The sequence below is a fragment of the Pteropus medius genome, unplaced genomic scaffold, assembly GCF_902729225.1.
Source record: "Pteropus medius unplaced genomic scaffold, Ma_sr-lr_union100, whole genome shotgun sequence".
Classification (NCBI taxonomy): domain Eukaryota; kingdom Metazoa; phylum Chordata; class Mammalia; order Chiroptera; family Pteropodidae; genus Pteropus; species Pteropus medius.
The window spans coordinates 11,452,982-11,467,033 of record NW_024349804.1 but is presented as its reverse complement, the minus strand read 5'-3'; the positions used below and the strand labels follow the sequence as shown (position 1 = coordinate 11,467,033).

Here is a 14,052-nt window from a genome sequence, read left to right as displayed (position 1 = left end):
GCCTCCCCAGCCCCGTCTTCCCAGCAGTGCCTCCCCTCAGTGTCACTTGTCCCTGCTTCATGACTCGTCTCAGAAATGGCCTCTTCCAGAAGCTCTTCCCAGCCCTGGCTTGGGGCGTCCCCTGGGAGGTCTCACTGAAGTTACTAGATAATGGCAGGACTAGGTGGGTTCATGTCCTGGGCCACCACAACAAAGCACCGCAAACTGGGGGGCTTAAAACACAGTCAACTCTCCCGCAGGTCTGGAGGCTGGAAGTCGCCGACGGAGGCGTCGGTAGGGTGGGTTCCTTCTGAGGCTGTGAGGGAGGGGGTCTGGCCCACCGTGGGCTAAGAACTTGAGCGCGCTGAGTAGTTTAACTCGTGCAGGGACCTGAACTCGAGATGAGGTGACGGGCAAGGTGGCAGGCTGCAGACCACCCACGCCCTGGAGGCCATCCCGCAGCCCCTAATCTCTACCGCAAAGTGTCGGAAGCCACGAAAGCATGCTGAGTGGGGACCAGCTTGATCGTATTTGTGAGGCGAAGCTATCATTCTGGTGTTTGAATGGAAGAGATGCTGGAATGGCGAGAGAGAGAAGGGGAGACCGTTTGGAGGCGGCGGGGGGGTTCCCGACGAGGGGCGATCTCTGAACGGAGGTCACGGTGGCTGGATAGACAGGGGCAGATCTCAGAAACATTTGGGGGTAAAATCAGTGCAGCCAGGTGCCTAACTGGATTTGTGGGGGCGAAAGCGGTGTTTTGGCTTCTGCCACTGGATAGATAATGGCACCAGACACTAAGCTGGGAACTTCCGGAAGAACATGAGTTCGGTTGAGGTCGCTTTGAACTTGAGGCACTAACTCCTTTGAGACATCCCAGTGGAATCACACATGGGAACACTGATTTGGAGCCCGGAGGAGAAATATGAATTAAGGAAATAAGTGATCACATCATTGTCACATAAGAACGTGCACCCATTTTTAACGTCTCATCTCTCAGCCCCAATTCTGCTGCTCTGTAACCCTGGAGCGGGGCCCTGCGGACAGTTCTCCACGTCCAGCTGGCTTCACGGTAGGCATTGTGAATGAAGGGCTCAGGAGGGACTCTGCCAGACCAGGGTGGGACAAAGGGACTTCCATTCCTTCTTCCAGAGCGCTGTTTTCCGCCTGGCAGCCAGTCGATTGGTGGGCAAGGAAGCTGGTAGCCCTGGCCTCGGGGGCCCTCGTGGACAAGCTGCAGCCCACGCCTCTGGTAAGTTTCCCTGCCACCCAGACGACTTCCTGACCCTCCGACACCTCTCCACGGAGACGGGGGACTCAGCCTCAGCCCTCGAGGGAGCAGCTATTTTGCTGGAGTTGCTGCTTCTGCCTCTCCTAGAATCCCCTCTGACTCTATTTCGTAGCTAACCTTCGTACTAGGTGACAGTTCTTCGTATTAGATTTTGCCTCTTGGAAACTGGTGTGGCTTCATTCTCCTGACTGCTTCCCAACTGACAGAGGGTGACTGAACAGGTGCGGTTGATGAGATCACCCGGGGAGACAGTGCAGAGAGCTGAGGAAGGGGCCCAAGTGTCCGTCTTGGCAACTCCAGGATTTTCTGCAAGGGAGAAGAGGCCGACTTTGCAAAGGAGACGGAGAAGGAATAGCCAGAGAAGCAGGGAGGAACCAGGAGATGGAAAGTTATGGAAGCTACGGGAAAGTATAGCTTCAGAAGTTAACAAGCGTACAGATGGGTGACAAAGCCTTCGATCCTTCCGCCTAAAAACAGAAGAACGTCTTTACGGCCTCGGCTCTTTCTTCATACACAAAAAATAAACCACAAGGAAAGTCTGACAGGGCTACATTAAGATGAAAAAATTTATGATGTCAACAGACATCGTAAAGGATTTGAAAAGAGAAATCACAAAACAGGAGAAAATGTTCGCATGTAACTGACGGAGAGGAATTATCTAGAATATATGAAGAACTTCTGCAAATCATCCAAAAAGGCAGACTTCCAGTAGCAAAAGTAGCAAAGCTGTAACAGGCACTTCACAAAAGTGGGAACTAAATTCATGAAGAGACCTCAGGCTCATTAGTGAGGAAATGCATTTTAAAACACACTGAAATACCGTTCTAGGCTCATCCAATCAGCAAATGTGATAAAGTCGATAAGATTAAATGTCGGTAAGGACATAAAGGTATGCTGCCCTATGTGGGACCGGCCAGCCGCATGTGCATTTAGAGCACTGTAAATGTAGCTAGTCCAGATTCAGACATCCTGTCAGTGTAAAATACACACCCAACTTCGAAGGCTAAGTGTGAATAAAAGGAGAGATCTCAACAATTTTGATATCGTTTATGCATTGAAACCATATCGTTTTACGTATATTGGGTTAAATGTATTATTTAGTTCATCGATTTCTTTTTAGCTACATAACGTCACTACTGGAAAATTTTAAATGAGGTACATGGCTGGTTTTTGTGGATTTCATCATCTTTCCTTAGAAGGGAGCCGATGCGGGTCAGCGGGAACGTTTGTACGTAGCTCGTCAGTGTAAACTGATACAACCACTTTGGGAACCCATTTGCCACTCTGTGTCTTGCGAACCTGCTCGTGCCTATCCTGCATGACCCAGAGTTCTCCTACCAGTGTATATGTGTACATCCTACACATAAACGAAATTCATAGCATCATTGTTCATACGAGCCGAAAACTAGAAAGAGCACACAAATGTCCACCGGCAGAAGACAGGATAATTACAGTACAGTCGCATGGAAAATAGAAAATTATACAGACATGAAAATGAATAGAATAGATCCACGCACAACAGCAACTAACCTGGGGATTTTTCTGCAACAACTAGGAAAAAAAAAACCACTCCCTTTTCTGTGCTCGGACCCATGAGGCTGTGAGCCTGCAGCTGGCAGAGACCCCATGAGGACATCTGTCTGAAGCCACATGGAGTACAGCAGAGAATCCAAAGAGGACCATTCCTGAGGGTTTTACTTGGGAACCTGGTTCCAACCAAGGCTGTTGGGATCAGCACCTTCATTCATTCGTTTATCTATTCATCCATCAAAGACTTACTGGGCATCTGTTGTGTTCCAGGTGGTCTCGCAGGCTTTGCAGAAACAGCCATGACTAAGTCACACCACACCCTTGCCTTTAAGGAGCCTGTTCCTCCTCAGAAGGAGACAAACACACAAGGTCCCTGCTTCTAGGGAGCTTGCGACCCACCAAGTAGAGGAAGACAGACAATAACTAAGAGAAAGGAGGGGCAGGGCGGAGAGGGCAGGGCCTGAGGGGCCTCTTGGGGACTCTTTCACTTGCTGCTGGGGGCAGGGAGTAGGGAGGCTGAGCAGAGGACGGACAGACCCCAACTGCCATTTTAACAGAATCACTGGCTGCCACACGGAGGGGACAATGAAGGCGGAAGCGCAAAGGTCAGGAGACCAGTCCCGGAGGCGACTGTGAGTATCCAGGCAGGACACAGGGCCGTGGCTCGGACCAGCGCGGTGGTGATTCAGGTGGTCAGCAGTGGCCAGAGCCAACTAATTCCTTCTGAAGAACTTCTCGGTTTTGTCATTTGAAACCGAAGGAGGCTAGTTGGACACGCCATATTCCGTCCAATCTCGGAGGCCGTTCACATTAAATGCAGCATTATTTTATGCACCACTAAGGAGAGATGCCACCAGCTCACGTACGACAGGATTCTTCCTCGTCACTTGGGAGAGCTCTTTTAGACCCATTACGTGTCATGTTAGTATAAACAACTGTGACCACACGCAGACAATAAAACGACATCCCAGATACCACCTTGGCCGGCAGTGATCATAAACCACAGCCCAATTTCAGAGATGCTGAAACACGGAAGGATCCATGCCTGAGAATCCATGAAAGACAATAGCACGTGAACATACGTCTGACTTCAGAGAGATGACTGATACATGTTTTATACTTATACTATTTTCTATGAGTACTGAAAGGTACAGATGAATCCTGCCATTCTACTTCGACTAAACCATTAATCCCCACGCAAAAGGCCAATCAAAACGCATTATCCATTGAGGCGTAGTTTGTAAACGCTGAGGTTTACATCCTAGACTCCTGCATTAGACATGTACCTGCCTCAGACAGGTGCGGACACGGTGCCGTGAGTCACGCCCCTCATGTGGCGTCTCTTCAGACTCCACCTCTGTAAGGGCCAAGCGTATTCCAGGTAATCCCGAGCTTTCTAGGAATATTTCTGGTTTCCACTTTACGCACAAGCCACAACTGGTACCAGTGTGAAACCCGGGTGTGACACCAGCGGCTTCTCTACAGAACGCTGAGACGATGTTGGGAGACAGCCCTGAAGCACAGAGATTTATTTCAGCCACTTCGTGAATCACAAATGACACAGGCACCCGAGCTTCAGAAGACGGCCTCCAGGTAAAGCACAGCTGGGACTTGAGGGAACGATTTTGTAATTGCCTTAGGTTTCTCAATATTTCCAGAAGAAAATGACTTTTGTTGTATGTTTAGACCAAGAAGATGCTTTCGTGTGCTAAGCCGCATGTGACGTTACCTGCCCCAATAATAATAATATAGACATAACACTCGCTTTAAATACCTCTGTAACTCATGACGCTCTAAAATGAGAATACCCAGTCTACAGTCATGCTGCCCTGAACAAGCCCATCCCGTCTGATCTCGGAAGCTAAGCAGGGTCGGGCCTGGTTAGTACTTGGATGGGAGACCACCTAGGAAGACCAGGTACTAGAGGCTTAAAAAAGAAAAATAAAAAAAATAAGGGATCGTACGCTGACAAGGTCCTTGCAATCTGTGAAGTCAACCAAGGGTTGCCTCATCTAAATAAATAAATAAATAAAATGAGACTAGCCGGAGCTGGTTATGAGGTTGTTAAGTCGATATGGCACCAAACATGGGTGCTGGCCATAAACTGATAAAACGTTGACTAAAAACCCTTTAGAAACATAATTTGACAACACGTCTAAAAAGTATTCAATCCCTCTGGTCCATTACTCTCCTTGCACCCCATTTTAAGGAATTCATTAAAAAAAAGAGAAATGCTTTATGTGTAAAATTTTGAAGCAAACTGTTTATAAAGATGGAAAACTGGGAACAATCTACATTTCTAACAATAAGAAAATACTTAAGTAAATTATGATAGTTCCATTTGATGGAACATTACAGCCCATTAAAATATTAATTTCAAAGACACTGTAGCGACGTAAACTACTTAAAGTATGATGCTCAGAGTAAAAGCAGAAATCATTTTATTTGTGGCAGGTGTACACATTTAAAAACATCTAGATGTAGATAAGGACTGTAAGTGGGAAACACAACTTAAAGGCCGTTCTGACACGAACTGGGAACGTTAGAGGACTCCGTTTTCTTTCCCAGGCCCTGTGTTATATGCCTGCTCGACAAATGTTTTTGGAAGCTGGTATCTGAGATGATCACTGGAAACCATCAAGTGTTGGCAGAAGTATCGTTTTTATCTTCCTATCCACGTTTCTATAAAGAGACCCTGTCGGCGCCTGATCGTGTGTGCTCATGCCTATTTGTGAGAGACGGACTGTCCCATAGGCCTCCAGAGACAGCCCAGATTCTGTTAGGTCCCAGATTCTGGAATTAAACAGACCTGGCTGGGAGTCCCAGCTCATCTACACATAGGCCGTGGGACCCGAGGTGATTTTCCTGCGGTCCTCAGTTACCTGTCTAGTAAAATTCAGATTCTGAGACAGCCTCGGCTGAGTCATAAAAACAATTCCCAATTAGGTACGAAAAGGAGTCCGTGCATTGGGAAGTTACACTTGTTAATACGATTCAGATGCAGGTTAAAATTTTGCCTCACGGTATGATTACGCAATGACAAATTAATTCTCAGCTATGGTTTAGCACTACATTACTTACACACAAGACTAGTCTGGTCGGGTAGGTGTCTGCATCTTAAACAACCAGATGACGGCTTTGGGATAGCATATTTCATCCACTGGACCACGTCACTCTCCTGCCTGAAATCCTTCCTTGACTCCAGAATGCCTATACGATCAAGTCCAAACACATGGCCACTGGGCCCTGTCAAGCTGGCCAGGTCCTCAGATTCCACCCCTGCGCCTTCCAGCCTCATACTCCACACCGCAGGACTACTGCGCCTCCTACAGCTTCCCCAGTGAGCCACGATGACTCTTTACCTCTGCCTTCGCACTTTCTGTTCCCTCCCTCTGAAACGCCCTTCCCACCTCTACCAACTCCGTCCAAGAGGAAGTCTTCTCCCGCCCCTCCTCCCTGCTCCAGGGTTAGGGACCCTCCCCCAGGATAGCACAGTCGCCCGAGCTCACTGCCTTGTCCTGGCAGCTTCCTGCAGCACAGACAGGGGCGGGGTGTGGATAAGATGATGGGTAAATGCCTACTAAATAAATAAATCAACCGGTGGCAAATAACAGTGTTTTACTTGCACAGGCAAATAACTGAGAAATTTGCTGGCAAAACCAAACAAGTTAATGTTCCACCGGGCTGGAAGCCGGCGCAGGAGGAGAGTCCTGACCTTGTATTTCAACAAGCCCCAAACAGGCAGCTGACCTTGGGCCGGCTCCCCTTTTAGAATGAGGACCAACGGCAGGAAAATCAAAAGGTCGGCGATGCCAGCTGTGACTATTCTGCCAATAAATATTTTAAAGCACGTTTTCCGGGATAAAGGATAGAGATGGTCGTAAATATAAGGGAGGTGAATTTCCTCTACAAAGCAAGAGAAAGATGCCAAGAGAATTGCCTAAAGCATGACCTTTGACCCAGGCTAGCACCACGAACCCCTAAAACCGGGGGTGATGTACGAGTTGGTGCTTTCTTCTAAGAAGGGAGTCCATTGGTTTCATCAGGGGATCCTGTTGTGGACTGAACTGTATCCCCCCAAACGTCCTGCGCTGAAGCTCCAACCAGCAGTGGAACTGCATTTGGAGATAGGGCTTTAAGGAGATAAATTAATGTTAAGTGTGGTTATAAGCATGGGCCTGAATCTGTAAGCGCTGGTGTCCTATAAGACGAGGGAGAAGAGACGCCAGGAATCTGTCTGTCTCCTCAAGCTCACGGAGATAGGGCCGTGAGAGAACACAGTGAGAAGGTGGCCATCCGCAAGCCAGGAAGAGAGGTCTCGCCGGAAACCAGCCGTGCTGGCACCTTGATCTTGGGCTTCCAGCTTCCAGAACAGTGAGAAAATAAACTTCTGCTGTTCAGCCTACTACCACCGACAACGAATTCTGCTAAGTGTCTGTGGTGTCTTGTTATGGTAGCCTGAACAGACCAATACAGATTCTTCCCCAAAGACCGATACGAAAACTTTGACCTGTTGAGGATAGAAAGTTTTCGGCCTGAGTTAACCTCTCCATCTGTCAATGAGCGTGTCTTCTTACAGGATCTGAACAGCTCTGAATGTCATCTCGAAAGACAAAAGTGCTCCAAAGGAGACAAGCTTGTCCCATAGCCACTCCTAGCCGGCCGTCCCATAGCAGAGCAGACCTTCAAATACTGATAACAGTGTCAAGAGCACTGATTTCTGTGAGAAGTTCAGGATCAGCGTGAATTAATTAACTGAGGAAGACTTCAGCTACATGGTGTGCAAATTCTACCCGGGACAGGCATGAGCCTCCACCACGTCCCTGCCCACCTGGGTTACCCACCTGGCTGTGTCCCAGACTAAAGAACTGAGAAGGGCTTGGGCCTCCTTCGGTCCAGAAGCCCCGCCTGGCCCCATTCACAGCCTCATCATCATGGATGGTCACTGATTATTCAGTGCCGCTAGACTAGAAATTCTAAGAAAGGACCACGCCGACCTGACTCACTTCCGTTGTCTGTATCAAACTTCCTTCCGAAAGAAGCTGTCCCAGAGAACACCTGACGATCACCCACAGCCCTGGTAGTTCTAGAAACCACAATCTGGGGACACAAGCCCACGCCTGGGGTGGCGATGAGAAGCACACACCGTTACACCACCCAGCCTCAAAGCCAACTCTCCCCGTTTTCAGCCGTGACTAGGACACATCCCTTTCTTCAACTATAAATTGGAGCGAGAAAAGTACCCAGCTCCAGGGGTGACGGTGAGGCCGAGTGAGGCGGAGAAAGCACGGGGCGGGGTCTGGCACCCCGTGTGGGCTCAGGGGCCTCAGCTCTTGCCCCGGGCGCGGCGGAGCCCATCCGGGAAGGCGGAGCTTTCAGAGGCAGAGTCAGCAGATAACAAGAACAGGTGAGAGCTGGGTAACTGGTTAATCCCCGGGGCACCCGGTTACCAGCGGTTACGCTGAGTAGCAGGTGGGATCGTAATTCCCAGTCCCAAGGGAGGAAACGAAGGTCTCCGAGAGGCTGCGCACGTTGCCCGTGGACACACGGCGTCGGAACCGGCGTCTGCTGGTTCAGACACGGAGCTCCAGCGACCCGGTCCCCACGGACCCCAGCCCTGGGGCTGATGGGAGGTGGGGCAGCCCGCAAGGTCCTCCGCCAGCGGGACGCCGCCCTGGGGCCACCGAGTTTAACCGAGAAAAGTTTCCCTCCGCGGCGCTGGGCGGGCGGCGTGGAAGCCGCCGTGCACGGGGCACACGCGTCGTGGACACACGCGCACACACGCGCACACACGCGCGCGCCAGCCTCCGGCTCTGAGGGGGGCCCGGCTGCCCGGGCTCGCCTCCGAAGGCCACTCCTGCCTCCGCTGCCCCGAGGGAAGCTTGGGGTTCCAGCCCCCACCCCGCCCGGGCCCCGCCCTCGGCCCGGGCCACCCCCTCGGCGGCCCCGACACGCCGGACTTGCGGGGGTGGAAGCCCCGCGCCCGGGCCCGGGCGCGCCGGTGACGCCGGGAGGGGCCGGGCCGGCGCCCCTCGCCACTTACCCTCCTCGTTCTCGTCAATCGCGGCGGGCTTGTGGGAGTGGTTCCCGCCCATATTCTCCGCGGGCCGCCGCTGCTACATGCCCCGCGGCGCGGGTGCGGGGTGCTCGGCGCGCTGAGGGGCGCGGGGTGCGGGGCGAGCGTCCAGCCCCGGCTGCAGCCGCGCGCGGAGCCTTTGGGGGCCGAGCGCCGCGCAGGGGCGGGGACCGCGCCCGCCGCGCCCCCTCCTCCCGGCGCCCCGGGGCTGGGCTCGCCCGCCGCTCCCCCTCCTCCAGGCGCCCCCCGGGTTGCGCTCGCTCGTCCGCCGCGCCCGCCGGAGAAGCTGGGGCGCCCTCCCCGCGCCGGGACCACGGAGCGCGCTCCCCGCCAGCTGCAGCGGGCGGGAGACGCGAGGCGGCGCGGGCGGAGCAGGAGCGGGAGGAGGCAACGCGCGGGGGCTGCTCGGAGGGGGCGCGGCGGGCGAGCTCAATCCCGGGGGCTGCCTGGAGGAGGAGCGCAGGGAACGCCACCGGCGAGCTCAATCCCGGGGGCTGCCTGGAGGAGGGTCACGGCGAGCGAGATCAGCCCGGGGGCGGCCTGGAGGAGCGGGCGCGGCGGGTGAGCTCAGCCCGGGGGCGGCCTGGAGGAGGAGCAGCGCGAATGCCACCGGCGAGCTCGATCCCGGGAGGCTGCTGGAGGAGCGGGCGCGGGCCGCTGCCTCCCCGCTGCAACCACCCGAGCTGAGCTCGGGGCCAGCCCCAAGGAGTCGCGATCCCAGCCTCGCGCGCTCCCTCCGGGCACTAAGACGCCTACTCTGTGCCTCGCCCCCCACCCCGCCCCCACTAAGCGCCTTACGAGCATCACCCCATCTGGACACCCCAATGGTTAGAAAAATCATTGCTCCCCATTTCAGAGTCAGGCCGACTGAGGTTCAGAGGGAAGGGAGCTCTTGATCGGTAGTTAGTCGGTCTTGGCTGCCAGGGGAGCCCCCAGGACGCCCCGCTGGGCCTTATTCGGCTGAGACCGATTCTCCAGCAGACGCTTTTCCTCTTTATGTTTTTCTAAGTGTTTGATGAATCGAAGTAGGGTCTAGACCTTTTAGGACCCAATCTGACTCCTTTATTGTACACGGGTAAACCGAGGCCCAAGGGGGCCTCGGTCTGATTAAGGGGAGGTTCTCATCTGGGTCCGTGGGCCTCTGGCGACGGAAGTTGGGGAGCCCAGACTGGGGGAAGAACACGCGCCAGGGACGGGAGTGCTAAAGATTGGGGTGCAATGGGTGCGCCCCGAGGCTCGTGGAGCCGACTGGGGCGAGCGCGGACCCTCACAGGGCTCTCCCTGAGGGACGCGCAGGGGACCGCGAGGTAGAGGGGCCCGCCCTGCCCTCCTGGCTGCCGAATCTTCGGCCACATCCTGCCATCTGCTGGGCGCCTCAAGCCACTGTCAAAGCTTTGGTAGAAAGCCCCGGTCCTTTTTGAGTCTGTCCCCACGCCACCTCTGGCTACCTCTCTCTGCCTCTCTCTTGCGGGGGTTGGGAGAAGATGTCTCTCTGTCCGACACAGCGAAACATTCCCAAAGACTTGGGGAAAAGCTGAAAAGATAGAGCCAACCCCATCCAGCTAAAATTTCAGGACTGGCCCCAGCTGCTAGGCCTGGGGTCAGACAAGCCCCATCTGCAGACCTGGTCCTGTCTGTCCTTGGCGTTCTCGTCGGTGAAATGGGAGATTGATATTAAACTCTCCAGGGTTGCCGTGAGAATTATATCAGATAATATCGACAAAAGCAGGCAACATAACAGTGCCTGGCATATAACCAATGATCAAGAAACATTTCTTGCCTTTCATTCTGACAAGCATTGATTGGGTGGCCAGCCTACCCCAGGCAGTGCGCTGAAGGAGACACAGCCCCGACCTCGGGGCAGGGGCAGGGGCAGGGGCAGGGGCAGGGGCAGGAATGGAAGCCGGCATGCGCTCTGGGCCCCGGTCTCACCCCGGTCTCGCCCCGCTTTGCTCCTCTGGCGAGCTTACGTGGTAAGGTACTTAACCTCCTATGGCCTCGGTTCGCTTGGCTGCAAAGTGGGGATGATGATGACGCTTCCCCTCCCAGGGCTGTTACGAGGAATAAGTCAATGGATGTTGGCACCTGGGATGTAGTCAGCTCAACAGAGGTGTTACTTGTTATCCTCGGTAATGAGCGATTGTGTAAATTGTACCGTTTGCTCACGATTCTTCCTTCTCTCCCTGTCCTCACCGTGCATGGCTCACTGGGGCGAGTGGCAGTTCTCACATCCCCCACCCTGCTGATGTAGAGCTGCCCGGTAGCACTTACGTTGGCTAGTGGTATATGAAAGAAAGTGACAGTGTGCCAGTTCTGAGAGAGTGACGGTCTTCAGAGATGCGTTTCAGCTCTCTTGTGCTTTAGCTATCCACCAGGAGAAAGCCTGGCCCTGGGAGGCCTCTGTTCCCACAGCGAGAGACAACAGATGCAGACCTGAACCCCACACGTGTCCTAAGCAGAGCTGCAGGCTCATGAGTAAGAAAAGTAAGTGTTCTTATAAGCCACTGAGATTTGTTTCCCAGCATTACCATGGGAAGAGCTGACTAATACATATATTAAAGGCATGCATGCAAAGATGACGGCTATGATCTGTGCTGTGGTAGGAGGAGGCCCAGGAGGCCACGAGAACCCAGGAGGCACTACTGTCAGCCTTGGGAGGCAGGGAAGGCACAGGGTCCCCACAGAAGAGTCATGAGCACGTGTTCCTTCCCCTTCCTTCTCTGTCAAATGCGCGTTTTCTGAATACTTATCATGGGCCAGGTCCTGGGCCAGGTGCTGGGGACAGACCCAGGGAGGAGTAAAACAGTCTGCTTTCATGAAGCTGAAGTTCAGAAGGCCAGTGTGGGACAAGAACAATGCTCGCAGAATGGGTCATACTTTGATGGGGCGGGGGGTAGGGGAACATAAGCAAAGGCTGTGAAGGCAGAGGGAGGCACCTTAACTACACTCTGGGCCAAAGAAGGCGTCTCGAGTGGGCTGGTTGGTGCCTGAGCTGGAAGGGCAACATGGAATCCGCCGGGCGGGAAGAAGAGGGGCAGCCTGGGTAAAGCCCCCGAGAGAGGAGGGCACCCGCGGACGCTGGGAGCAGTTCCGAGTCACTGGAACACAGCGACAGTGCGGGAGGAGGCAGCGTAGCAAAAACGGGGCCCGAGTGTTGGGTGCTCTCTGCGTGCCAGGCTCCGTGCCAGCGCTTTGCAGGGTGCCGGGCCCCCCCAGGCAACCCCTCCCTGTTCTCGCCCCATTCAGAGATAGTGTGCCAGGCCCTGTCATCTCGGGTGCTTTTCCTGGATCACCCCTTTTAATCGTCACAACAAACCTGCCAGGTGGGTATCATCAACCCCACACTAACGGAGATGAAAGCACAGAGAGGCTTCATACTCAGCGGACAAATGGCTGAGAAGTGGTGGGTGTGAGATTTAAATCCCAAACTAAACCCATGCATCAAGTCTGAAAGAAAGGACGTGTGCCATAGTGGCTACTTCTGGAGCCGTGAAATTCAGATTTTTGTTTTCTTTTTTAAGTGCTTTTGTCTTATTTTACTATTATTTTAATACTTAATAAAAACAATGATAAATATTTTCATTTTGAAAAAGAATCTTGTGGACACCCAACTACACCTGATTTTAAGGCATGTTTCACAGTTCACCACTACAGTTACCGTGACATGAGCTATGGGTACTATGATTGTCCCCATTTTACAGATGGAGGCTCAGAGGGTCAAATGGCTTGCCCTTAATGCCACAGTTATCGTATTAGTTTTCTATGACTGCCATAAGAAGTTACCATGAACTTGGTGGCTTAAAACAGCAGGAATGTATTTTCTCACTGTTCTGGGGGCCGGGTGTTCAAAATCAAGGTGTCCGCGGGGTGAGTGGGCTCCCTCTAGAGCTCTGGGGGAGGGAAAGTTCTAGGAATCTTCCCGCTTCTGGTGGCTCCAGGCAGTTTTTTGGCTTAAATATTCTTTTTGCTTTAGGTCTTTTTTTTCTTCTTCTTCTTCTTCTTCTTCTTCTTCTTTTTTTTTTGGTAAATCAAAAATCCTCTTTGGATTTCTTTCAGTTAGCGAAAACAGGTAATAACGTAGGTCTTCTGTAAAATCAAAGTGGCATAAAGCGAACTTTTGAAAAGTGGAGAATACCTGTGTCGTGAAAGCAATCAATATACGTTCATGTCAGCCATGAGGACAGCACAGGAAGTGGACCTGATAAGAGCTTAGTTTGAAGTCATGTTTAACGGCTCCTGGCAAAAGGCTTTCTCATGTCATTTACTCCTGAGCTTGTATTTCGTGTCGGGCTCTGGGCTCGGAGCACTGAGAAAGGCAGCAGAGATGTGTATCACCACCTCCGTGATAAAAGGTATCGTGGGGAAGCAGGGCGGACTTCTCTGTGTCCAGTCATGTACAAAGTCGCCATTTGTCCCCCGGGTTCCGTGAGATATATAGCTCTAGATTTATGAGAGAGATCAATGAAACTATATGCATAACAAAGAATGACCCATGGTAAATATGTACTTAAAAGCTAAGTACAAATAGAGGGATCAGTTCCTAACTCTTCCTCCTGATAACTCTATAAAATACCCACAGAAAGAAATTTTCCAGCTATTGCTGGGGAAGACGGAGAGAAAGGAGACTCAACTGATGTTTGTAGCCAAAGGAAGACGGGTGAGAACTCCACTCTCTTACCGGTGCCTGGGTGGGGGCTGCCTCTTCCGTCACGAGGACGGGGTCACACATTTAATCTGACCACCCTAGCCTGGGCTCTTCTCCCTGCCGAGGCTCACTTTCCACCAGAAAGGTCTCCAGGTATGGAAAGGGGAGATGGATGACAAGGTGGCACCTGCCCGTCTCGCTCCAGTCTCCCAAGTGGACGGCTGAGTGCGGGAGCCTCCGGAACCCCCAGTCATGACTCCTCATTGCTGAAGGAATCGGTCAGATACTCCCGACACAATCTGGCTGAATTATTGTGAAATAGCACATTCCTCTGCTCCCTCCTACACAATGATGAGTGCCGTCCAGTCCCCCAAGAGAGAATGGCCAAACTTGGTTTCCTGTGTTCTAAAGGAAGCCAGCTCCAGGTCCAGCCATCTTCCCTGGCTCACATACTGATAAGGCTTTGTATGGTCTTCCAGCTCTGTGTAAACTAGGTAAATAAATAAAATAAAAGCCATCTGCTTCTCTACACTG

General features: G+C 52.6%; 1 protein-coding gene and 1 pseudogene across 1 annotated transcript in view; one reads left to right on the top strand and one right to left on the bottom strand.

The window, feature by feature from the left end:
• STK32B (serine/threonine kinase 32B) overlaps positions 1–8,944 on the bottom strand; it is a 196,772-nt gene extending 187,828 nt beyond the window's left edge. The window contains exon 1 of the mRNA XM_039838219.1: positions 8,841–8,944. Within this exon, the coding sequence (XP_039694153.1) occupies positions 8,841–8,892 (52 nt within the window). The 5' untranslated portion in view covers positions 8,893–8,944. The remainder of the gene's footprint in view (positions 1–8,840) is intronic.
• Positions 4,609–4,726, top strand: LOC120582955 (uncharacterized; annotated as a pseudogene).
• Positions 8,945–14,052: the final 5,108 nt, after the last annotated feature.